Here is a 25,590-nt window from a genome sequence, read left to right on the forward strand (position 1 = left end):
ACTGGCTTAATATGTCATCCGTCCACTTTGTGCATCATGCTCTAGGTTTTTTTTCTCCCAAAACTTCCAGGAACCAGATTATGCTTCCTTGTTAAAAGACAAGCTCTAGGTTGTCTGGCATGGCAAAAGGGCCTTCCTCTTTCTCTGGTCCCCACTGGGTTGCCTCTCCCTTTCGTGACCGTATTCTCACATGGCCCGAGCTGGTCTCTGGGCCAGACAGCAGAGGCTGGTGTGATGATTGGTGTGAGGTTGCTTTCATGTGGTTTGGGACACATGGGATCAAGATGTTCAGTGAGTGGCTGGAGCCCACACAAGTACAACTGACGTTCTGAGGTCACTGTTGGCTGCGCAGAGTGAGGAGTCTGCTGTGTGAGAAGAAGTCACAGCCAGGGCTCACACTTTTATATTGTCAGGAGGGAGGGTGACCTGGTGGGTCTCCAGGGTCTGTGCTGCTTCCGAACAGGGAGACTGTGCCATTCTTTCATTAACTGTTTTCACATTCTCTTTACTTCTTCATTGGATGTGACCCCAGCCTGGCCTTGCTTTATGGTCACTTACATCCCCTTCTTCTTTTCAGCTTTGTATTTGTGTACATCCTAGTGAAGCTTTCTCGGATGGCTTTTTTTTTTTTTTTTTTTTTAATTTTTTTTTAACGTTTATTTATTTTGGGGACAGAGAGACACAGAGCATGAACGGGGGAGGGGCAGAGAGAGAGGGAGACACAGAATCTGAAACAGGCTCCAGGCTCTGAGCCATCAGCCCAGAGCCCGACGCGGGGCTCGAACTCACGGACCGCGAGATCGTGACCTGGCTGAAGTCGGACGCTTAACCGACTGCGCCACTCAGGCGCCCCCTTTTTTTTTTTTTTTTTTTTTTAAGGAATTGACTTCTTTTAGTTGCTTTATTGCCAGTGCTCTTGCGACACATTGTTTATAGGTCCCTAACAGTTCCTATCGATGCCCACTCTTACTTGTTCACATAACTTTCTAGTCCACTAGATTGTGACTCATACAAGGCCACGACCACCCTCATTCTTGTTGTATCCCCCCACATTTCTAGACTAGAGTATCAGGTGGTCTTCCAGTGTATTCTGAGTGAGTGTGTGACTCTTATTTCAGACATTTTCTAGGTGCCAGTTAATCTGATTACTAGTTAACCTGCACTGAAGGGAATACTACATGAAACCTTATTCTCAATCTCTTGTACAGGTTTTGTTTTGTTTATAGATTTTAGTATTTTTGTTTTGTCCTCATACATGTGTTTGAAACAGGGAGTTAAGAGTAGAAAGTCTGAGAATGTGCTGAATTTTCCACCTGAGGAAGCTCTGTGACTAAGGCCACAGCCCAGACTGGCTGAGAATGTCTTCCTCTTACACTGAAGCTGTGTCCAAATCTCCATTTGGGCATTGCTATTCCTTAGAACAAGGCTTTGCCGGAATCTTTTAAAACTTGTTGATTCTAATTTTATCAGTGGCATCTTAACTGAAATGTGGGGCATCAGAACTCCAAGCTAGAAGAAAAACTAAATGAGATTTCCTGTATTAAATGAGGATAGTTCAAGCAGCTGGTATATAGACAAAACAGTTAATTAAATATTATAGTCTAAGCGGTGTTACGATTGATGTGGCTTGGCAGTTGTGTAAGACAAAGTATCGCAAAACCACACATACTGAGTTATCTTCTCTGAGTACAAAGAATACACAGCTCACATTTTCTTTTCTTTTTTTGTAGCAGTTGCTGTGAATTGATAAACAATGTAGTGGTTCTCATGACTCCTGGGGTTTTTCACCCCAAGTTTAGATGCTCAGTATGCCTTCCGTCCCTTGTAAACTAGCGGTAGGCAGGTGGCTTCATCTTGTTTGACTAAAACCATGAGATTGATGGAAAGCACCACTTTTGCAGTCTCCAAATTACTCTAATGGGCCTGGAAAAAAATGGAAGTTCCTACCTATAGACCAAGGAAAAGTAAAACCCCACAGATGCAGACAACAGTATCCAGGAAAAGTATGGGGGGAAAAAAAGGCTCATGCTCCCAAGACCCAGAATTTGTATGGAGTTTAATAGTTTACATTTTCCAGAGAATTGAACTAGGTAATCCTGTGAAGTCCTTACATGTTCTGTGATTCTTACATTGATTCTTAAATGCTATGAAATACCTAAGTTTGGTGCAAAAATGTTTATGGGCATTATCTTCATTATGGATTTATCCTTGTTAAGTCCTTTACTTTTAACCTCTTAACATGACCTATGATATTTTGGTTGTTATATCTAGACTAAAACAATTAAGTTATTCATACTGCACTTGTTTGAACTTTTAGTTGCTCTGATCCCATGATAGAATTTATAGGCCATCTAAAAAAATGATGGATCTAAACAAGTAAAACATTTAAAATTTTAGAAGTCCGATAAAGTTTTTAGTAATATTTGTGGCTGGAAGAAATTGGTAACCACATATTAGATACCATTGAAATGGGCTTTTGTTTCATCTAGAAATAAAGAAGAAAACGTGAAAGTTCAGTATTTCCATTGGAGGCCCTTTACAAAGCAGTATTAATAATTACACACAATAATTCCACATGAAAGCTAAGCAGAGGATTCATCCTTTCGGTGCCTTTAATAAATGAGAAACAAGAAAATAAAAACAAACATGTTCTCAAGTCATTGAAATTGCTTTTGAATACACAACAAGGCAAATGAAATAAAACTGCAAAGGCATTAAACATGTGGTGCTTTTGTTTTCAAGGGTGAGAAATTTTTATCTTTTAGTTATGGTGTAAGAGAGCAGACGTTATGAATAATTCATTATTTATGGAACAATGTGAAATTATTCACAAGCCTTTAAAAAATTGGTCACATAGTCAACTTAATAACGACTGGTTGCTCAGTGTTTGGATCTCTCCTTTTAGTAATATTAGAGGAATAAAGTTATTTCGTTGCAGGTTCTTCATACACTCGAATGCAGAAGTAGATGAAATCCTTTCTATAATAGCTTCTTCTTAAACCAGGCTGAAGGGGGAGGGGAAAAAGAGACTTGGGTTTTCAATAGCCAAGCTGCCTCTGGTGAGGACCTTGGTACCTCGCAGCTTCATATGGAGGTTTTAGACTTTCATCAGTGTACAGTATATGGGGAAACCACAACTCACATTGATGATTACATCAACAGGGGAGACGGAGCCTGAGGTCAGTGTAGCAGTGGTCGAGGATGACCCCAAAGAAGCAACCAGTAGGCTAGAATGCTAGGTTTACACTTCTTGACTGAGTCATTGGAAAGGCTGGGGGGAAACCGGCTCGAGGTTTTGAAACTGCTGACCTGGTGGTGAGACCCAGCTGTTCGCTAACATGATGTCAGAACTTCTTAGTGTCATAAATCAGAAGTGAAATGATAATAAATTAGCAGACACAGAGCAAGCTTCACAGACTTCCCTTGACCTGATTTAAATTGAACTTGTTTTCCCCCAGAACTTTGCTTAAACCCATGTTTTATTTGTTTTTACACTAAAAATGATCCAGAAGGATGAAGTAAATAGGATACCTATTGCCAGAAGTGAACATTTAACCTCTTTTGTTGCTCCCTATGGATTGCAGACAAAACTTCCCAAGGAGTCTGTTATACTACTTAATTAAAGAAAGATCTGATTGACTGTCAGTGACGGTGGAGCCCTCAGTGGAATTCAAAAATAGCATTCAAGTCATTAGTGTGCTACACCTTCACATGGCCTCACTTCATCCAGCTTCAATGATAGGATAATTGAAGGTCTAAGGTTACACTTGATATTTTCTCTCTACTAGCTCTGTAGTCATCAAATTCCCTCATTTATTATTTAGTCAAGCATCCACGTCTCACGTTGCCGTTGGACTTTCAATGTGTGACCGTGAAAGCAAACTTTTAGAGACCTGAGTTCTGTTTCTTCCTGTAGGTGGATGAGGTAATGCTGACTCTGAAGCAGGCTTTCAGCACAGCAGCTGCCCTGCAGAGTGCCAAGACCCAGATCAAGCTGTGCGAGGCCTGCCCCATGCACTCTCTGCATAAGCTCTGTGAGAGGGTTGAAGGTACAGTATAACTTGGCCCCAGGGCAAAAGCAGATTTGCTCTGGCATTTGGGAAAGTGAGAAAGTCACTCCTGTCATTGAATCGTTCTTTGTTTCTAAGTGAAATCAGAGCCCAAAGAGTCCTTTCTTATGTCCAGTCAGATTTGTGTGAGCAGTCTCTCTCCTAGGCGCCTGGCATTTCCCCCCACCCCTTCTTTCGTTCTCTTTTTAATTTTTTATTTTTCTTTCTGAAGGCAGACTCGAGGAAGGGAGTTGGATTTCTCACAATTCTTAAGACTGCTGTGGACTTAGTGGGAACTGCCCAAATATTTGTCGAATGAGGGAAGAGAGGCAAAGGCATCCCAGAATGTCGACTGTTTATAGAAGTCTCTTTTTATTCCCCTCTCACTTGATGATATGTTCTTTTCCCTAAAAGTATAGAACTGGAATGAACCTTGAATGGTTTTTGAGGGACATTTGAAGATGACATAGATAATGTGATATCATAAAGCAGGTTTTTTAAAAAAAGTGTACTCAGGAAGGGGGAGGGGAAATGAGGGAGAGGTGACTCTGTGACTCACATCCCCTTTCTCCTCAGTATCTCTTACTAACAAAAAAAAAAAAAAAACGGTTGAAAACAACTTCACAAGAGAAGAAATGCAAGTCAGTAAACCCTTGCTAAGCATCTGCTATGTGCCAGGCAATGTGCTCGGCACCGGGGGTACAGAAATGACTGAGATGCGGCCTGTGCCTTCAGGAGCTTACAATCTAGAGTGGAAGACAGGCATGTGAGTCAGTGAATGCAGTTTGGCATGAGAGGTATTATGATAGATGGGGAGAACGCAAGCTCCAGAGCCCGGCAGAGAATGGTCTAGTCATTGTAAATACCAATTGTGATTTCTGCTCAGTAGACAGCAAGATTATAGGCACATGGCAAAATTGATGATGAACATCAGTGTTGATTGAATATCCATTCAGCTGTGTGATCAAGGACTATTTAAATGTAATATTCAGATTTTAAAGTGTATAGTATACCAAATGCACATTATTTTCACATTTGTACCGTTACAAAAATGGAGTATTCTTTGGTGTATAGTAAAGAGAACATTATAAATTTCTGGAGGAAAGGCTGACTTGCTCAGGAAGAAGTGTTGGATCATTTTTCTATCCAAAGAGAGAAATATTCCTTCCACTTACCCTACTCAAAATACATTCTAGATGGATCAAACTCCTCAATGTAAACAAAATATTAAAATCATTAAAATAAAATAAGAATATTCTTGTGTCCTTAAACAAGAAAGCCTGTATTAAGATACAAAAATGCAGTAACTGTTAAAAGAAAACATTGATAGATTTGACCTCATAAGGATTTACATTTTTACATATCAACTACTTATTTGAAAGCTAAATAATAAATAAGAGGGGGCTCCTGGGTGGCTCAGTCCGTTGAAAGTCCGACTTCGGCTCAGGTCACGATCTCACAGCTTGTGAGTTCAAGCCCCGTGTCGGGCTGTATGCTGACAGCTCGGAGCCTGGAACCTGCTTTGGTTTCTGTGTCTCCCTCTCTCTCTGCCCCTATAATAAATATCCCAATAAATAAATAAATAAAATAAATAAATTTTAATAAATAAATAAATAATATAAATAAAATATATAATAAAATAAATAAATAGATATATATAAATAAATAAATAAATATAAATAAATAAATAAATATATATTTATAAAATAAATAAATATAAATAAAATAAATAAATAAATAAAATAAATAAATAAAATAAATAAATAAAATAAATAAAATAAATAATATAAATAAAATAAATAAATAAATAAATAAAAATCCCAAAAATAAATAAACATTAAAAAAAAAAAAGAATAATAAACAAGAGGTAAGGAGATAGCAGATTGGTAATCAGAATTTATAAGAACACTTACTGTGTGAAAGAGAAAGATAAAACCACCAGTAGGCAATGACACAATTCATATTAAAAAACACTTGTGTAAAAAGGAAATGAAAAGGTCCAATAATAAAAATGAGAAGATTCTCAGCCTTATTAGATGTCAGACACATGAAAATGGAAAAAACAGTAAGATACTCATCAGATTAACTGTTGATGAAATTGTGGGGATATTGATACATTTATGTGATGCTGAATGTCGTATAAGTTGGTGTAGCCATTTTGGGGGACAGTTGATAGAAATGTATTAACCTAAAATTGCCCACCGGTTCCTTGTCTTGATAAGAGAAACTCTCACATGGGTTCAGAAGGTGACATTTTCAAGGTTGTATTGTTTTTAAATAAGGGGAAATTGTAAACAACCCAAATGTGTATCAATAGCATAACTGAAATATGTTCATACAATGAATTAATAGGAATGAATTTCAACTGTATATCAACTTGGATACATTTTAAAATTATATAATTGAGTGAAAATATAATTTGCTGAATAACACATACACTTTGCTTTATCTGGAAAAATACATAATATCCTATATTTCTTTTTTTTTAATTTATTTTTTAAATTTATATCCAAGTTAGCATATAGTGCAACAGTGATTTCAGGAGTAGATTCCTTGCTGCCCCTTACCCATTTAGCCCATCCCTCCTCCCACAACCCCTCCAGTAACCCTGTGTTTGTTCTCCATGTTTAAGAGTCTCTTATATTTTGTCCCCCCCCCCCGTTTTTATGTTATTTTTGCTTCCCTTCCCTTATGTTCATCTGTTTTGTCTCTTAAAGTCCTCATATGAGTGAAGTCATATGATATTTGTCTTTCTCTAATTTCGCTTAGCATAATACCCTCTAGTTCCATCCACATAGTTGCAAATGGCAAGATTTCATTCTTTCTGATTGCCAAATAATACTCCATTGTGTTTGTGTGTGTATATATATGTATACAGACCACATCTTCTTTATCCATTCATCCATTCATCCATCGATGGACATTTGGGCTCTTGCCATACATTGGCTATTGTTGACAGTGCTGCTATAAACATTGGGATGCATGTGCCCCTTCGAAACAGCATACCTGTATCCCTTGGATAAATACCTAGTAATGCAATTGCTGGATCGTAGGGTAGTTCTACTTTTAATTTTTTGAGGAACGTCTATACTGTTTTCCAGAATGGCTACACCAGTTTGCATTCCCACCAGCAGTGCAAAAGAGATCCTCTTTGCATCCTCGCCAACATCTGTTGTTGCCTGAGTTGTTAATGTTAGCCATTCTGACAGGTGTAAGGTGGTATCTCATTGTGGTTTTGATTTGTATTTCCCTGATGAGTGATGCTGAGCATTTTTTCATGTGTTGGTTGGCCATCTGGATGTCTTCTTTGAGGAAGTGTCTATTCATGTCTTTTGCCCATTTCTTCACTGGATTATTTGTTTTTTTGGGCTTTGAGTTTGATAAGTTCTCTATAGATTTTGGATATTAGCTCTTTATCTGGTGTGTCATTTGCAAATATCTTTCTCCCATTCCATCGGTTGGTTGCCTTTTAGTTTTGCTGATTGCTTCTTTCGCTGTGCAGAAGCTTTTTATTTTGTTGAGGTCTCAATAGTTCATTTTTCCTATATTTCTTTTTTAAAGAACTTTTAATTTGGTGTACTTTTAGATTAATAGGACAGTTGCAGAGAGTTTCCAAATGTTCACCCCTATCCTTTCCAATTGTTAACATCTTCTATAGCCCAGTGCAATGTTTAGCATAGGAAATTAACATTGGGACAATATTATTATCCAAACTAAACATTTAATTTGATCCTTCACCAGTGTTTTCATTCATGTCCTTTTCATTCCAGGATCCCAGTCAGGATTCTACCTTATATGTAGTGGTGACTTCACCCTCCCCCTCAGTCTCCTTGTCTTCTGTGACCTTGACATTCGCAAAAGCATCACTCCATTACTTTGCTCGTTGTCCCTTGGTTCAGCCTGTTTGATATCTTCTCAATTTTGTAACGAGGGCACTCCTCCCTAGCAAGAGCACTGTAGAAATGGTGCAGCCTCCTTCTCAGTGCATCCTGTCATGAGACTCATGACGTTGAGGAGTTTATTACTGGTCATGCTGGCCTTATCACCTGCTCAAGGTGCTCTCAGCAATTTTCCACCATAAAAGTACTATTCTTCACCCTGGAGCCAACAAATATTTTAGGGAAGATACTTTGAATCTGTACAAATCTCTTATGCCTTTGCTCACTGATTCTAGTATCTATCAAAGGCAAATTTATCACTATCTATAATGTTCTAGTATTTTAAAAATGTGGAATTTATACTACTTGGGTAATAAAATATAAAGCAAATACAAACAGTGTTATCTCACTCAGAGGAAAATAACTCTTTTCTCTTTAAAAAAAATTTATAAAACCAAAAATGTTTTCATGGAAAAATGTTTTGTCCAAGGACTTGATATAAATTATGTGTAAGAGTATGGTAGATATAAAAATAACATGATACACAGAGGTAAACAATTTCTTGGTAAAATAATAACACTAAAAATGTCACTAAATACTATTGCTATTCTTGAAATTTTGTTCTGTGAAACAAGACCTGCATGATGAGGAGAGATTCTGTTTGTGCTGGAGCTCTGCCTTTTAATATTATTAATATTAAATTAATATTATGTTACGTTGGGTTACTTGGGTGGCTCAGTGGGTTAAACGTCCTGCTCTTGATTTCGGCTCAGGTCATGATTTCACCTTCACGAGATCAAGCCCTGTGCCAGGCTCTGCTCTGGGCATGGAGCCTTCTTAAGATTCTCTCTCTCCCCATCCTTCTGACCCTCTGCTCTCTCTCTCTCTCTCAAAAACAATTTTTTTTTGGTCATGTTTAAGCTTAGAGATTTTGGCCAAGGCTAGTGTTCACCCACAAGTTTCTGTGGCGTCAAAGTTTGTTAGTATACTAAAGTATACTAAACGGTACCTGGTTATGCTGTTGATTTGGTATCATTTAGAAACTTCTTGTTAATAATTCTGACTCCAGAGGGTGCCTGGGTGGCTTAGCTGGTTAAACGTCTCACTTTGGCTCAGGTCATGATCTCATGATTTGTCCGTTCGAGCCCCGCATCAGGCTCTGTGCTGGCAGCTAGAAGCTTCAGATTCTGTGTCTCCCTCTCTCTCTGCCCCTCCCTCACTTGTGTCTGTCTGTCTCTCTCAGAAATAATCAATAAACATTAAAAAAGTTAAAAAAAATAATTCTAACTTCAGGATACCGACAGGGGTCGGTTGATTTAGGTAAGGTTCCATCTAGCTTTAATCATTTCATGGTAGGTTTCCAAGGTTTATTATGGGTGGGAACACATCTCCTTGAGAACATTTAGCTTCAGAGCCTGCTAAAGGGACAGTCTGTAATGCATTATGTATACATTTTGATGTATATATACATCAGCTACTGTGTTTAATACTTATCTCCATCATTTTCCATAGGTCTCTACCCTCCACGAGCCAAGCTGGTAATACAGAGGCATCTCTCTTCACTGACAGATAATGAGCAGGCAGACATCTTTGAGCGCGTCCAGGTAACATAATTTATAGTTCTCACAAATAAGATTTAAGAAATGAGAATTGGATCCTGTTTTTATAAGTGTTTTTTTTTTCACTTCTCTCTCTGAAGTTAAAGATATATATTCTCTTGAACTGTATATGATAGTAATGAGAATGCCCCTGTTACTTTTGCTTCTAAGGGCAGTGAAACACTTAGCATTATTTATGTCTGTCTGCCAGACACATAAAACCAAGAGGGAATACAATAAGATGAGAGAAGCTGTGTTGCCATCATGTGCTCTTGGTTTGTCTGTTGGACAGAAAATGAAGCCAGTCAGCGACCAGGAAGAGAATGAACTTGTGATTTTACATTTGAGGCAGCTGTGTGAGGCCAAGCAGAGGACACACATTCACATTGGAGAAGGCCCATCGGTGAGATGTTTTCTTTTCCTGGACCTGCTTTTGTTTTGTTTATGTATTTACTCAAAGTATCACAGAAGATGTGAAAGGAGTTTCTTTTCTTTGTGTTCTCATCATTAGGGCTAAAGTCCCATCAGATTCATTTTTCAGCTATTTATGGGAGGTTTTAACATTGAGATAAAATAATGATGAGTTTTAAAATGTGAAAAAAAGGATTATTGTTATAAAGACAGTAATAGTAAGTGTTCATGATTTAGAATGAACATGCAGTTTTAGTTATATTAACCCATTTTATTTCAAATTCATATGAACATTTTATTTCGTTAAAAGTTTACACAGGCTTGAAGGGTACATAGCAAATACGCAAAGAAGCAGTAGTATTTTGGAAACATCCCTTTTAGCTGCAAAGGAAGAGATGGTATTTTTGTGCATGTGGTGGAGAATGTGTTTCCAGCTGCATGTAAATAAAGCAAGACACCAACAACGCATGTAGGGAGACGATGACATATTTACTTAGTAACACTAATTCAGATTAGTCTGTATTTCACTCTATTCAGAACAAATCACATATCACTTTATTAGTGATTCCTGAATTGTATGCATTGAATAGTCTCTTCGAGAGAACCTTCTATGAGCTAAGCTGTGTGATAATGGTGAACAAAAAAAGAGATGAATGAATCTTCCAGGAAAGCGCTCAAATATTGGAAAGGGGAATGCAGACAGATAAATGGACACATAGAATAGAGGTAACAAAGTGGCTTTTTAAAAGAAGTGCAGTGAGCTCAAAAATAGCTATGTTTTTGCTTTAGAGCCAGAATGGAGAGTAAGGAAAGAGGGAAGAATTAAATAATTCAAGAAGAAGAAATTTGGGGGAGGCTGAAGTTTTAGGGGAGATGGTTTGTTCATTGAAAAATTCGAGGGAGTGTTTCTAAAGGAAGGGACATTGAGCACAAAGTTTTGCGGTAGCTGTGAGCACGACATACTTCATGCAGGCCTTCAACATACTTAATGGATTTTTAGGATGTACCTGGGGATTGATGGGGAAATAATGGCTAGAAGGATAGGCAGCAGTGAGATGATGAAGAGCCTTAAGTGCTCAGCCTGACTTTGTCATTGAAAGGTTTCAAGTAAGAGTGTGAGATCAGGTTTGTAATTTAAAGAGATAATTCTGCTGTTATAGTGATGGTTGATTTGTGGGACAGGTTGATGGGTGAGGAGGTTGACAGTGTTAGGACTGAAGTCACATTCTCAAATCCGGAGAATTTGATAATAGAATATGCGAGAAGTAACTCATTTAGTTATTGCACAAACTGTTAGCAAGTTGCGTACTAGGTACTAGGCAATGGGGTTGAATAATGACAGCTCTTATCTGCCATCTAACTGCTGAGGAGGAGAAACTGACATGTAATCAAATAAAGTAAAATATGGAGATATACGGCAGGATTGGGACAATGATATAAGTATATACCAGAGAGGGATAATACCTATACAAAAATAGATTGAGTAATTCTGTCTTTAAGAATTTATTTTGGGGGTGCCTGTGTGGCACAGTCAATTAAGTGTCCAACTCTTGATCTCAGCTTGGGTCATGAGCTCGTAGTTTGTGAGTTCGAGCCCTGCATCAGGCTCTTCGTGGATGATGCGGAGCCTGCTTGGGAGTCTGTCTCTCCTTCTCTCTGCCCCTCCCCCACTTTTGTGCATGGTCTCTCTCTCTCTCTCTCTCTCTCTCTCTCTCTCTCTCTCTTTCTCAAAATAAATAAGTGAACTTAAAAAAAAAGAATTTATTTTGTCTTGGAGAGAAGCTGAGCTAGAGCACTACTGGAGATATGGGAAAGGGAATGAGGCAAGAACCATTTAGGAGGCGTGATCATTAGGACTTGGTGACTGGGAACATGTGTCAAGGAAGGGAAAGGGGATTGCTAGTAGAGGCCACACAGTTGCAGATTTTGGGGAACTGTATGAAACTAGTCTAGGACATGTAGAAAGAAAACAAGAGTGGGGAAAGGGATGGAAATAAGAAATAAGAGTTCAATTTTAGAAATGTGTTTGAAATTTAAGTAGAAAAATGGATTTGGTGCCCACAGAGGAATTTGAGTTCATGGTGTAAATATGGGAGACATTGGGCTCTGGCATAGACTTGAAATCGAAGGGGGAGGTACCGAGGGACACCTGCATGTCAGGCAATGAGGGAATTAAAATGGTGCCAGTGAAAAAGACAGAAAGAGAATGAATGAGATTTGCCATGGTGGGTGACCAAGGTAGGAGAAAAGTTCAAGTTAGAAGATCAGCCATTCCAGTGATATAGGAAGGTCAAGAAACATAAAGTCTTGGGATTTTAGTAAGTTCTCCCTCACTTTCTCTCTTCCCCCCACCCTTCCTTTCTTCTTTCCATTTATTTACCTGGTATTTACTGAGCATCTACGGTGTCAAGCATCGTGCTAAGCACCATTACAATTTCTCTATTTTAGTCATGTTCTTTGCCTGAAAGCCTGACAAGAATGCCCTCCTAATCCTTTACATACACGCAGCCCAGTCCAGCTCACATCCATAGCCATGGCTTTCCTTCCTTTCTTGAGGGGGATCATATATATATTTTTTTAATCAGTAACTTCTTAACCCCATGGAGCCAATTCTAATGACTGTGCTGAATTTTCCTGTCTGGTCTTTCATTCTCTGATTTCCCTGTCCTTCCCATGATTTTTGAATATTGCTTTCCAATAAATCTTTCCCCCAGACATTACTTTGTGATGCCCCTCTGCTTATAAAATCTGATCCGTGATTCCTCCCATTCAAGGTTTCATATCCAGCCTCACTTTTCCAAGTTAACCTTCCACTACTTTCTTTTGTTTTAACCAAACACCTGCACTGTCTCACTGCCCCATGGACATTGGTCTTTAGGATTTTGCTGTCATCCCTAGTTCCAGGACCATCTTCATCCCCTTTTTTTCTGCCTGTATGAATCTTGCCTATCTTTTTATTCCTGACCACTGAGACCCACAACCAATCTTTTGATTCCTGAGACCCACAACCAGTCTTCACACTTCCAGATTTGATACATGTTGTTTTGTGTTGCTGTTTAATGTGAATATATTTCTTTCTCAAACAAATAATAAAGTTTCTTTCTTGGAAATTTTCTACCACTAGGAACCATAGTAGCTTTTTAGTGCACTAGGATAAAATAGAGAATCTAATATAGTGGACATATTGTAGATTCTCGTACAGTTTGTAGTATCTATGAGTATTTGTTGATCTGAAAGAAATGACCCACTCACAAATGAAAATGGGATTTTAACAGAGGCATCAGCAGAATTCAGTTTCACTAGATGCTTTGTTCTTTGAAACTTTTTTTCTATGTTTTCCTTCATAATTTGGGTATAAAATATGTGGCTTGAAGAGGGATGGTTATAGTTGTTAGTCAAAATGGCAGTAAAAATTGATGTGTCAAGTTTAAATTTTTGTTAAATGCAGCAGGAATATATTAGCAGAAAGGAAAGGCATAAACGAGAGATCTTCTGTGTTTTTTTATTACTTGCAATATTAAAAAGTAACCCCCTGTCCTTATAATCTGTATGCTCACAGTGTGGGACCTAAATTATTACTCCTTAATAGAACTGCAGAAGAATTCTTACGGTTTTTAATGGCTTAGTCAAGCCTGTATTTAAAGGCTCATTTAACCCTGAATGTTTCCAAACTAAAATTTATCTGTTTTTCTTTCTATAGACAATTTCAAATAGTACCATCCCGGAAAATGCAACAAGCAGTGGAAGGTTCAAACTTGACATTCTGAAAAATAAAGCTAAGAGATCTTTAACTAGCTCCCTGGAAAATATCTTCTCAAGGGTAAGATTAAACAGAGACTCTTAATTAGATATTGATGTCTGTGTTTACTAACTGCTTTACTTCATTCTCAACTGTCTCACAGAATATTTCCTTTCAAAAAAATAAACCACAAAGATCGCTTTAATATAGTTAAATTATTTACAGTAATCTCATGATTTATTCTGGTGCTTCTAATATCTAAGTTTGAGCAAGAGATTTAGTAGTAGAAATATATATATATATATATACATATATATATAGATAGATAGATAGATATAGATATAGGAACTCAAAATACTTCATTTTGCTATTATTAGGAGCTGACAGGAAATGCTGAAAACAGTGTAAATTAATAGAAATCTACATATTCCATTTAATAAATTTGTATATTTTATTTTAAAATCAAAGTGATTTCTCTTCCCCTCCATTATTCTCTTCCTGAATGGTTCAGTCCAAAACTGTCAGATGAGATCAGACAAGGTAGAGGTGTTAGGGCTGGAGGGTGGGAGAGTTACAGTGGCTCAGAGCAGAGAGATAGAGCCTGTGGGGTGCTGTGTGTGGGGTGGCCCAATGCAACCTGTGAAAACCAGAGTGTGGTGAGGAGTGTGTCCACTTAAGAGGGTAACCTGGTTCAGGAAGTCTGAGCCTTAGCCGATGAGGAGGCCAGTCCTGCATAGGGATGGCCCAGTGCAGGATGTCAGAGTGAGAGTGAGTGGAGGGGAGAAGGCATTCAAGGTGCTGCTATGAGGAGTTAGAGTCTGAGCAGGGTGGAGATGGCCTCTGTGGGTGGGCGTGGCAGCCCTGATATGGGGTGTTGGAACCTGAGTAGGATGAGGAGAGTGTCTGTGAGGTGTCAGTTGTGGAGATTTTAACACACAAGGGACTGGTCAAATATGTAAACGTATTAAGGATTTAGTAAAAGGAAATTACAAATATGAAAAGGGAAGAAATTAGAATAAATCCCATGTTGTTGGATTCAACTCAGAGGTAACAGTATGGAATCCTGGTTATCTATCTACATATTTTTGAATAATAGAGTTTTATGTATAATATGTAATGCGTGTATATGTGTTAACACGTGTGTGTGTGTGTGTGTGTGTGTGTGTGTGTGTGTAAATCTGTATGTGGTCCCTGGCTCTGTCCACTGATAGGAGCTGGGAACAGCTTTTCTGCAAATAACAGAGAATAAATTAAGCCTGCTTGGGTGACACCAAGCACCCAAGGTTTGGTTTCTGTGTATCATTCTACAAGAGGGAACTGGGATCCTGGGAGAAATGGCTGATTCCAGGACTTCAAAAGGAAGTAGATGATAAACAGAGCATGTTGGTATTTTAGATAATAAGGGAATGCTCAAAGAAAGATGGTGGTATGTCATAAAAACCTTGAGGGGCATCTGAATGGCTCAGTCGGTTAAGCGTCTGACCTGATTTCAGTTCAGTTTATGATCTCATGGTACCGTGGGTTTGAGCCCCACATCATGGTCTGCGCCAACAGTGTGGATCCTGCTTGGGATTCTCTCTCTCCCCTTCTCTGCCCCTCCCCTGTTAGCTCTCTCTCAAAAATAAATAAACACATTTTTAAAAAAGTTTTAAAAAGGCCTTGAAGGGCTCCCACACTTGACATCTGAGGCAATATAAACGTCAAAATAAATGATAGCAAAGGATTGTAACCTGTTGCATGAAGTAGGAAACGACGAGCCCACTCTGATAGGAAACATAAATGAATACCTTGGAAGTTGATCATGATCAGGATATTTACTGGATTTAATTAATACTTTTTAATAACAAAGAGGAAAGTAGTAACTTCGCAGTGGAGAAGACTGGCAGACACCACCTCAGTCAAGTGACCCAAGGGAACGTCATCAGCAATGAGACAAATTGAAATCTTGCGCGACTTGATACAGAGAGTACAGAACTTCTGTGGTATTCCTGCCAAAGGAGCAGTACCTGAATCTAATCATGAGGTAGAATCAACAAACCCAAATTGAGGGACGGTCTACAAAATTACCAACCTGTTGTCGTCACAAGTATTAGGGTCAGGAAAGTGAAGTGCAGGGGAGCATTAGGACATAGTACCTTCTGATGTAGGGTGTTCTTGTTCTTTCTTCTTTGCCTGAACTCAAAATACTTTATAGATATATCTCTTAATTAAAGTGATCAGCTACCAACCCTATTATCAGCAGAAGACACAATGTAGGAAAAGAGTATTCTACAAGATTAATCAGAAGTGTGTTAAGGCACCATTTCATAAAATTGTCCTATCTTTTTCTTCCCCAGTATTTATAAGTTACTTGTGTTCCTTCTTTCTCTCTCCTTCCTTTTCTCACTCCCTCCTGCCCCCCTCCCCACCTCCCCGCCCTCCTTCTCCTATCTCCCATTGTATTTAGTGAGAATTTTAGTAGAAAGGCCATTTAAGTAGGTGGTCTGGGGACCTGAATTCAAGACCTGGCCCTAGTAGGTTTTATATGTATGATCCCAGACAAATCATTTTCTTCTAAGCCAGTTTCCCCATTTGTGAAATGGGCATCCTGATACTGTGCCTATCTCACATCAGTACGAGGATGAAATGTCGCTATGTTGGGAAAGTATCACAGTGTAGATAGTAGATGGTCCAGACAGTGGGAAGCTCTGAAACCCTTGTCATTTTTGGAATGATCCGAGGGTGCTTAGAGTATTACTCTCCTCATCCCCATTTAGTACTTTGGCGTTCTGCACAGCACTTGCACGGCTGACTTTGAAGTGCCACATACATAGCCTTGAGTGGCTGCAACAACTCTGTCGGCAAGGGCACACACAGCCCATCTATTTTGGTCGAGGAGGATGGTGTAGCTTTTGTGCCCCACAGTGCTGCCAAGTGCCATAAATTATGTGACCCAACAAGATCTTGCTTGCACCATGTGCAGCAGAATGGACTTAAGGGGAAGGTTGGCAGCTATCCATGGTGTGTTAAAGGTTACTCAGAAAAGGGGTTTTGTGTACCTCTAAAACTGATCAGTGTATCATTTTCATTCTGAGTTATATGGTAGAAAATTGGCACTCCAGCCACAGATTTTGGCTCATAATTGCTGCCATTTTTAAATGTGAAGACAGTTGATTTAACTAACTATAGCTGTTTATGAAATAGGATATGTTTTTAAAATGCTCAGAAGCTCAGCTCATTAACAATTAAAAAGTGGGTCCAGAGGAAGAGGCGTGCCACATGTATTACCAAATCATCAGACAGTTAAACTGGAAAAGCTGTCTGCTCAGAGGTGAAAAGACAGAGTCCTGTATTCTGGGTATTTGTTGCTTTTTCATTAGTTGAAGTTTTATAGAAGGGAAATATTCACTAATGTGTTTATGTATAGATAAATATTTCCAAAAGAGGAACATTTATCAATATAAAGTATGCATCATTGGAAAAGAGGTCTCATTTTATGCTTCCCTCAGAGTACTATCCATTGTCCTTCCTTGTTGAAATGTGTGAATTAATGACCATGATAGAGCATAATTTTATTTATTTATTTATTTTAAAATTATTTATTTTTGAGATAGAAAGAGAGCGATAGGGGGCAAGTGTGTGCGTACAAACAGAGGAGGGGCAGAGAGGGGGAGAGAGAGACAGAGAATCCCAGGTAAGATCTGCACTGTCAGCACAGAGCCTGACACAGGGCTCAAACTCATGAACCGTGAGATCATGACCTGAGTCGGAATCACGAGCTTGATACTTAACCAGCAGAGCCACCCACGTGCCCCTAGAGTATAATTTTAAAGTAAATTTGTTTTTCTTTGTGTCCGCACACACACACACACAAAACACATGGATAAAACACTGCTATGACTAAAATGTGTGATTTAAGTGCTTTTCTAATAATGGAAATGACTTGATACCTGTCTGACCAGTCTCCTTATTGTGACCAAATAACCTGTTTAAGATAAGCAGGGAGGTTGGCCTGGAAGTAGCAGCTAAAAAATAATGGGAAAAACAACCTGGTCCTCACAATAGTTTCCTCTTGGCCACGCACATGAACCAAACCATTGATCCGCCACAAATATAGTTTATTACTGGAAGTGTCTGTTGTTAGGCATAGAACTGAAGAACTGAAAGAACCTTGATCAGGTTCTTTGCAGGACATTTGAAAAATTACCAGTGTAGGCTGCTTAGTTTTATTAGCAATTCCACTTTTCACCAAGTTCTGTTTACAGGAGATAACAGTGAATATGAGCTCAAGAGTTCCACTGCTAAGTTGAAATTCTTGGGTTCAAATTGCTGCCCAGTCCTTGAACTAGCAGTGTAAACTTTGGCAACATAATCAGAATTTCAGTCTCCTTAACTGTGAAGTTGAGCTAAGTAACTATATCCATCTTGGAGACTCTGTGAGGATTAAATGAGATAATGCGCTATAAAATGCTCAACATAGTATATAGAAGGTGATAGGTACTCATTGATATTTTATGTGGCCATCAATTTTACTGTTGATATGATTGTTATTTAGGTGCCAACAGAAATAGAAAACTATAATTGATATACGTAGATAAGAATAAGTATTGTTTCTATGAAACCAGGTGTAGGATACCATACATATAAACGAGTCAGTTGAGAGAGAACAAGAGTCACCTGAGTGAACAATTGAATCAGCAGCCAGTTGGGTGAACAAGAAAGCACTGTTAAAACTTTCTGGTAGTAGACATCCAAAGAAAAATTCAACACAAGTCTGGGAAGCTAGAGTTGGAAAACTTTTCCAAGAAACTCTGTTTCTTGGAAATGGAGAATAGGAGGACAAGGTGAAAAAAGGATCAGTCTGAAGATCCAAATGCCGAGTGGTAGGAGTTACAGAACGAGAAAATACCCCAGTCTCCCTTTCTCAGAAGGCACCTGGAGTATGCACTCCACCAAAATGAGGAAGTAAAAAAGAGGAAGACATAAGATTACAGACACATTTCAACATAGGGTAGTATTAAAAGAAATGTCTAGGTTGATAGTAAAGGAAAATACTGGCAAGTCTAAATTGCAACCTGTCCAGAGTAAGGTAAAAAGGCAGAGGTTTCTATAATGGGTAGCTCAAAGAGAAAGAAAAAAAAAAAATGGCAGTTGATGGATTATGTGATGTTTGGCCATACTGAGTTCTGTTGTTGACTTTCATAATAAACTAGTAACTGCTGAGGCACTTGTTGACTACATGAAAAACAGATTGTACAAGATAGTAGTTGTAATCACAGTAGAATATGTAATAGATGAGATGATCTCTTCAGTTCCTCTTTCTTAGATCATCTATGAAATCCATACCAAACAACTACAAGAAAACAAAACAAAAACAAAAAACAAAGAAACCCCACAAAAACCAGTTCACCCGTCTTGAAGCAGACTGATGGATAGTCTAGCATTTCTAGAGAGAAATGTTTTATTGACGTAGTTTTCATATGGTAGAATGAATGAAGCTGAATCTATACATTTTATGACGCAGTTGTTTGTAATTTGCATTCCTTAGCTCATTTTTTTAAGAGAAAGAGGGAGAGAGAATCCCAAGCAGGCCTCACACAGTTAGTGCAGAGTCCGATGCGGGGTTTGAACCCATGAACCGTGAGATCATGACCCGAGCTGAAATCAAGAGTTGGACAGTTAGCCAACTGAGCCACCAGGCAGCCCTCCAATGGAGTTTTTAAAAACTTGTTTATTATAATCCTATAATGTGAACTATGTTGTTTGTAATCTAGGTGTTGTGGAGGTTGGATGTTTTGAAACTTTTTTTTTAATGTTTACTTTTGAAAGAGAGAGCTAGGGAGGGGGGACGGGCAGAAAGAGAGGGAGACAAGAGGATGTGAAGCAGGCTCCATGCTGACAGCAGAGAGCCCGATGTGGGGCTTGAACTCACAAACCATGGGATCATGACCTGAGTAGAAGTCAGATGTTTAACCGATTGAGCCACCTAGGCGCAACACCACCCCTTTTTTTTTTTTTTTTTTTTTTTTTTTTTTTTACCTTTTTCTTTATAACTGTCGTGGTTTGTTGTGTTCTGCCTTCCACGGTTATGTTTATCTGTATGAGACATAAAGTGAATGGGGCTGTCTCTGATCTTATGGGGTTTTCCTGATCTTATGGATGAAGAATGTTTAACCTTGTAACCAGAGTAACTTTAAAAACCTTGATCAGAGTATCTAGTTATCCAATGACTGATTTAGAAGCAGTGCAAATAGGTTGTGTATAAGTTCTGTTTACTGTGCAGGCAAGGCTGTTAATACTGCCAATGAATCTGAGCGAAACACAAAAGGATCAGTTTAATGCTAGTATAAAGAAGCAACCGCCTTTTATGGTTTTTAAAGTAAAAATTCAAACTGCATGAACAACTGAATTTTATTCTCTTCACTCAGGGAGCTAACAGAATGAGAGGCCGGCTTGGAAGTATGGATAGCTTTGAACGGTCCAACAGTCTTGCTTCAGAGAAGGTATCTCGTCTGAGCTCCTGTTTTTACTGCTGATTGCAACTTGGCAAAAACCAGCGCTGATATGGCAGTATTGCTTAGTTGTTTTGTGATGAGTCGTTTGTGACTTTAACAAATGTTATTGTTACAATTAAATTTAAAATATTAGATTAATGTTAAAATAAGTGAAAAATACTGTTATTTAAAGTAAGAAGGTTATGGATATTATTACATTGCTCTCTTCCACTGCAGCTTTCTCATGTTAGCACAGAACACCTATTCCAGGCTAACGGTGCTCTGTCAGGCTCTTTGCTGTTTTGGAGATGGTACGCTTGGGAACACAGTATTTGAGCAACTTTTGATCCAAAGCCACAGAAAAATAAGTCATCTAATTATTGCACTTGTATGGTGATCTTTTTATCTTTTGTTCTGTCATGTTACTGCTCCCCCCATTTTTTTTTTAACTGTAACATTAGGTTCCTTGTTATCTCCTAGATAGTTCTCAGTAGGTATCAGGCAATATGTCACCCAAGGTATATGCAACCTATTTTAAATGGAAAATATTAAAATATTTTTACTGAACTTTGTGTTGATAGAAGTGGGGATTTGGTTTCACTATGAATGTCTTAACCCTAACCCATGTTTATCAAGCTAAACATTTCTACAGTGGTGCCTGTTTTGGAAAGTATAAACAGCATACCTGTCTAAATTGAAAGATTTATGATGTCCACCCATGCAATAGGAGAGGCATTCCGGCATAGCTCACTTTTCATTCATTTCCTGTTTTTCATGTTTTTAAAAAAATTTTACCTCAGGGAACTTGTCATTGGATAGAAATATCCACAGTGAATGAAGATACTGAACAGGCTTTATTTTATTTTCCTGAAGGCTTTGCTATGAAACTTGGATACTCAGGCATCACGATATTGTTTTGACAGTACAGGAAGCATGCAGGCGATATGTCACGGAAATCAGTAGATATGTAAATCCAGACTCCACCCTTTTTTGGTCATGATCCCTTTTCATCTTTCTGGCAACAATGAGAAAAGTACAGCAGCTATAGCATTTTACCACAAAGTGTTAGGAGAAAGAATACTTTTTCTTATCATTCCTTTCTCTTTCTGCCTATCTTGACGGACGCTGTGTTACAGCTGCTTATCTGAAGAAATGGGTTGTGGTGATACTGATTAGCCTTCAGCATGGATTGAGTGAAAAAAAAAAAAGTTTTGTCATGACTCAGGAGGAAGAAGAGGCTCCCTGTCACTTTTGAGCTGTGTGTTGAAGCAGGTCTGCCATGATCCATGTAGGAAAGAAAGACCTCACTTCTGCTTGCTTTGCAGGACTATTCCCCGGGAGACTCTCCACCAGGGACACCACCAGCCTCCCCACTGTCCTCAGCTTGGCAGACATTCCCTGAAGAGGATTCTGACTCCCCACAGTTTCGAAGACGGGCACACACGTTCAGCCACCCACCTTCGAGCACAAAGAGAAAGCTGAATTTACAGGATGGGAGAGCTCACGGTGTTCGCTCCCCTCTTCTGAGGCAGAGCTCCAGCGAACAGTGCAGGTGAGTCCAACACTCTTTCTGGAAAGTGAAATGAAATTCTCCTGTCACCTGTTACGGTCACTGTGCAGTTAAGATTTGTTGTGACTTCATGCTGCCAACAGTTCGCTTTTAGAAAGACCAGAAAAATAAATTGAATTGTAAAAAACTTCAGTTACTAAAAGAAACAAGGCAGGATTTAAGGTACACTCCAAGAGAAGAGTTAAAGCATTTTGGACAGAAACAGTTTTTTGTTTTTGTTTTTTTTTTTCCCAGAAAAATGGAGAATACAAGATATTACACACTTATTTTGTCTGAAAAACTTGGTGACAACACATTTTACTCAGTGTTTTCTTGAGGACCACTCTACTGAAACATAATCAGCAAATTTGAAAATAATGTACATAGAAGTAGAACTTCCTGTTAGCCTATAATAAAATACAAGGGTTAAAAAAATCACCTAAGCTATCTTCCTACATGACATAAAATTTGGCTACACTTTATAATAAATTAAAGCCAAAAATGAAAGTTATTAAAAATTTTATCTAGAATAAAGTGATATCTGTAAAGAAGAATACATATATAATAATTGATAGGAGTGTCCATTAGAAATTATCTTATATGGTATTTAAAAAATAATTCAACAAAACTGTTTGGCATTTGGTAATATATAATAAAGGAGGTAAACTCAGAATTGTAGAGTGCTTTCACATCTTCCTGTGTAGCACATGTCAGAATTTAAATCCTAGAATTAATTTTGTTTCTCTAGTTTGCCTGTGAGTCTGATATAGGAAACAGAGTCTGATAGTGATCCCAGTTGGGGAAAAACAAAACAACAACCCAGAACTCTAAGTAAAAGGAATTTTTATATTAGTTGTTATCAGAGTTATCAGCATTAAGTTTAAGGATACTGTTTTATCTTCAGTGTTGTTTTTTGACTGATTTGATACTTAAAAGTAAGGTAGATACTTAGGATATATGAAAATAAAGTAGAGTAATAGAGTTAATTTTTCTCAGATTTTCTTTTCTAAAAAAGATTTACAATTCATGTGTATATCAAGATTTTTTAAAAAATGACTGCTTCATTTATATTTACACAAGGCACGGAGTCTCTTTTTTCCGGGAAAAATTATCAAGAATTTAAAAGATTATTTTAGACTTAAAATAGTTAAGTCTTTGAACTACTGATAATCATTTACAGGAACTTGTTTCCTGTAATTATTTCTGCTTTCCTACTTTTTTTTCCCTTGAAGTATCTTTTGCACATAAAAATAAACTCTGTTTGTCCTAAAACTGTTAAGAATGTTTTAGAGATAAACACGTATGGTTGGACATGCTGCACAGGTGAGGAATTCAGTTTGTGAGGAGTGAGCAAGGTCATGGTCATCTCAACAGACAACTGCATGTTTCCTTTTTTCCATAGAAGATCCAGCCCTGAGCTTTGAAAGGCAAGATTGAATTAATAGCAAGAACCTGTTTATATGCTTTTTCATAGTGAATGAAGATTTTGCCAAAATATAAATTAAGACAAATTTGCTGTGTTTTCTGTACTCAGCATTCTTCCATCAGTTCGGCGCATGCCCAAGGAGAGTAATTCTTCCTCCAGTCTTCCAAGTCTTCACACTTCCTTCTCTGCCCCTTCCTTCACTGCCCCCTCTTTCCTGAAAAGCTTTTACCAGAATTCAGGTAGACTGTCCCCACAGTATGAAAATGAAATCAGGTGAGATCAGTGTCCTCTGTTTGCAAAGCAAAATTTTCTGCAGTGATATGCTGATATGTTACTAAAAAGTGGCTCATTAATTTTGGAGTGACATTTATGCATCCATATGTTGTGCTTGTTCTAATCCATTTCTAATATAGTGGCTTCAATTCCAATAAATTTTATCAAGAAAACTTTTAAAACCAGTGTTTCAAAGCCTTTAATAACACGATCATCTTTTTGAATTATATCTTTTTGTACTGTGTATTTCTTTGCTGTACGCTCCAGAGTCTAAGCTTTGTACTGTTTGCAACAAGACCTGGTGCTAATACATACTAAGCAAATCTCCTCCGATTGTGCTTTTTCTTCTTAGCCTCTTTGGACATATGATACGGAATCCATAAGCCAACTGTACTAACGTGATAGATAAATATATCTTTAGTTTTTAAGTATATAGAATATTTCCTAGGCATTTCTTTGATTTTTCTATGACATAGATTTACTTCTCTAAAACTCAGTGTAAAATACATAATGGGTACAGGATCATGTTGATGTCAACTCTTTCAGATAGCATGAAGGATTTCTTGAGTCTTGTAGTTAGTTATCTGATTTTGTTTTGTTCTCAGTATTGAAAATGTATAGCTTTTAAAATCTTTGTGCTTTTAAGTACACAAAATTAGATGTAGTGATTTTTGGGGAATTGCCTTTTTAAAAAATTTAAAATTATGACATCTTACTGATTATTCAAATTACTAGTGGGATATCGATAGCCTTTGAAAAGTGTTGCGTTAGCTTGGGGATTCTTCTAAAGGGATTGTTGCTGGCTTAGAAGTTTGTGATATTCATTCCAGTCTTTGGTGTAGCTTGCTTGACTCATTCTTTTTTTTTTTTTTTTTTTTGCTGTATAGTATTCCATTTAATACACTACAGTTTATCCACTGTCTTGCTGATAGACTTGGGTTGTTCCTAGTCATTTGATATTTGACAATTCTTGCAGTCAAGGAGAGGAATACCTGTTGTAACCAGCCTGTGTGTCACTAAGATTTTCTTTTTGGCCCCATTTCTTTTAGACTAAGGAAATCCCAAAAGTTAGCATTTAACTAGGTAACCTTCAGCAACTGGTTAAATTAGACTAATTTTTGAATGATCTCTGAGTATCTTTTGTCTATGTGTGCCAATTATCTTCACTCTAAGAAAGATAATTAATATTGGATTTAAAAAATTTTGAATCTGAACTTCCTCTGAATTAGTACAAAGTCATGTTCATACATTGAGTTTCTAGTGAAGAAAATGAATGAAGAACTGATTTTAAAGGGCTTTTCGAGGGGGCACTTGGCTGACTCACTTGGTAGAGCATTCAACTCTTAAATCTTGGGGTTGGGAGTTTGAGTCCCACTTTGGGGGTAGAGATTACTTAAAAAATAAATATAAAAAAGTAAATAAGGGATTTTTCAGGGACAACCTTATGGGAGAGGATTGAAAAGAAATTAGCTACAAAAAACAGTGTAGTATATATGGAATATGCCATGAATTGAGAGAACCAAGAATGTACACATATAAAAATATCAGTTTGCCTTATGTCTATAGTACTACCTATTAATAAGAGTACAGCATTTTGAATGAAACATACTGGCAGTTTCTTATTGTTATGTTAGTTAAAGTGAGCATCTGGGCAATCCTAGTTTTCTTCTGGAAACAGAACCCTGCCCAAAAGTGACAATTAGGAAAAATCATTGAGAAGGTCAAAGGTTAGCTGTGAACAGAATGCAGAACGCCAAAACAGTGGCTTTTTTTTTTTTTTTAGATTATTTATATTGTAGTGTGTTACATATCTGTCTTCAGTCGTTTTGCTTAAGTGTGTGCATTATTCTTGCTCAAAGCTTCCTAGTCCCCTGTATCTCATTCTAAAGAAGGATATTAAAGTCAGAGGGTAAGTGTATTTAGTTTTGCATTGAAAATTTTCACTTTTTGTAGCTATCTTACTTGAAGTGATATATTTAAACATATGGAGAACTTTTAAATTTGTAGGATCATTAAAAATAATCCCGTTTTCTGTACTTTGTAATATTTTCTTGGCTCTAAGAATAGCGAAAAAATCAGAGAACACTTTCTTGTACTTTTTTCTGTACTTCCTGTACAGTTTTTTTTGTTTGTTTGTTTTTTGGTAATTTGACCAGCATAGACCCAGCAGGCCAAAAAGAGACTTAAAATTTTT

The 25,590-nt window shown here is 37.8% G+C and overlaps 1 protein-coding gene across 12 annotated transcripts in view; it reads left to right on the forward strand.

Moving 5' to 3' along the window:
• TBC1D4 (TBC1 domain family member 4) overlaps positions 1–25,590 on the forward strand; it is a 190,473-nt gene that overhangs the window by 131,823 nt on the left and 33,060 nt on the right. For 8 of the 12 annotated variants that reach the window (XM_040487352.1, XM_040487354.1, XM_040487343.1 and 5 more), the window contains exons 5-11: positions 3,917–4,049; positions 9,440–9,531; positions 9,818–9,928; positions 13,637–13,756; positions 20,083–20,157; positions 21,474–21,700; positions 23,232–23,396. In XM_040487352.1, coding sequence (XP_040343286.1) covers positions 3,917–4,049; positions 9,440–9,531; positions 9,818–9,928; positions 13,637–13,756; positions 20,083–20,157; positions 21,474–21,700; positions 23,232–23,396 — 923 coding nt within the window. The remainder of the gene's footprint in view (positions 1–3,916; positions 4,050–9,439; positions 9,532–9,817; positions 9,929–13,636; positions 13,757–20,082; positions 20,158–21,473; positions 21,701–23,231; positions 23,397–25,590) is intronic. The other 4 variants (XM_040487348.1, XM_040487349.1, XM_040487350.1 and 1 more) reach the window with 1 other exon arrangement.

The sequence above is a fragment of the Herpailurus yagouaroundi genome, unplaced genomic scaffold, assembly GCF_014898765.1.
Source record: "Herpailurus yagouaroundi ecotype Mexico unplaced genomic scaffold, PumYag 164, whole genome shotgun sequence".
Taxonomy (NCBI): Eukaryota; Metazoa; Chordata; class Mammalia; order Carnivora; family Felidae; genus Herpailurus; species Herpailurus yagouaroundi.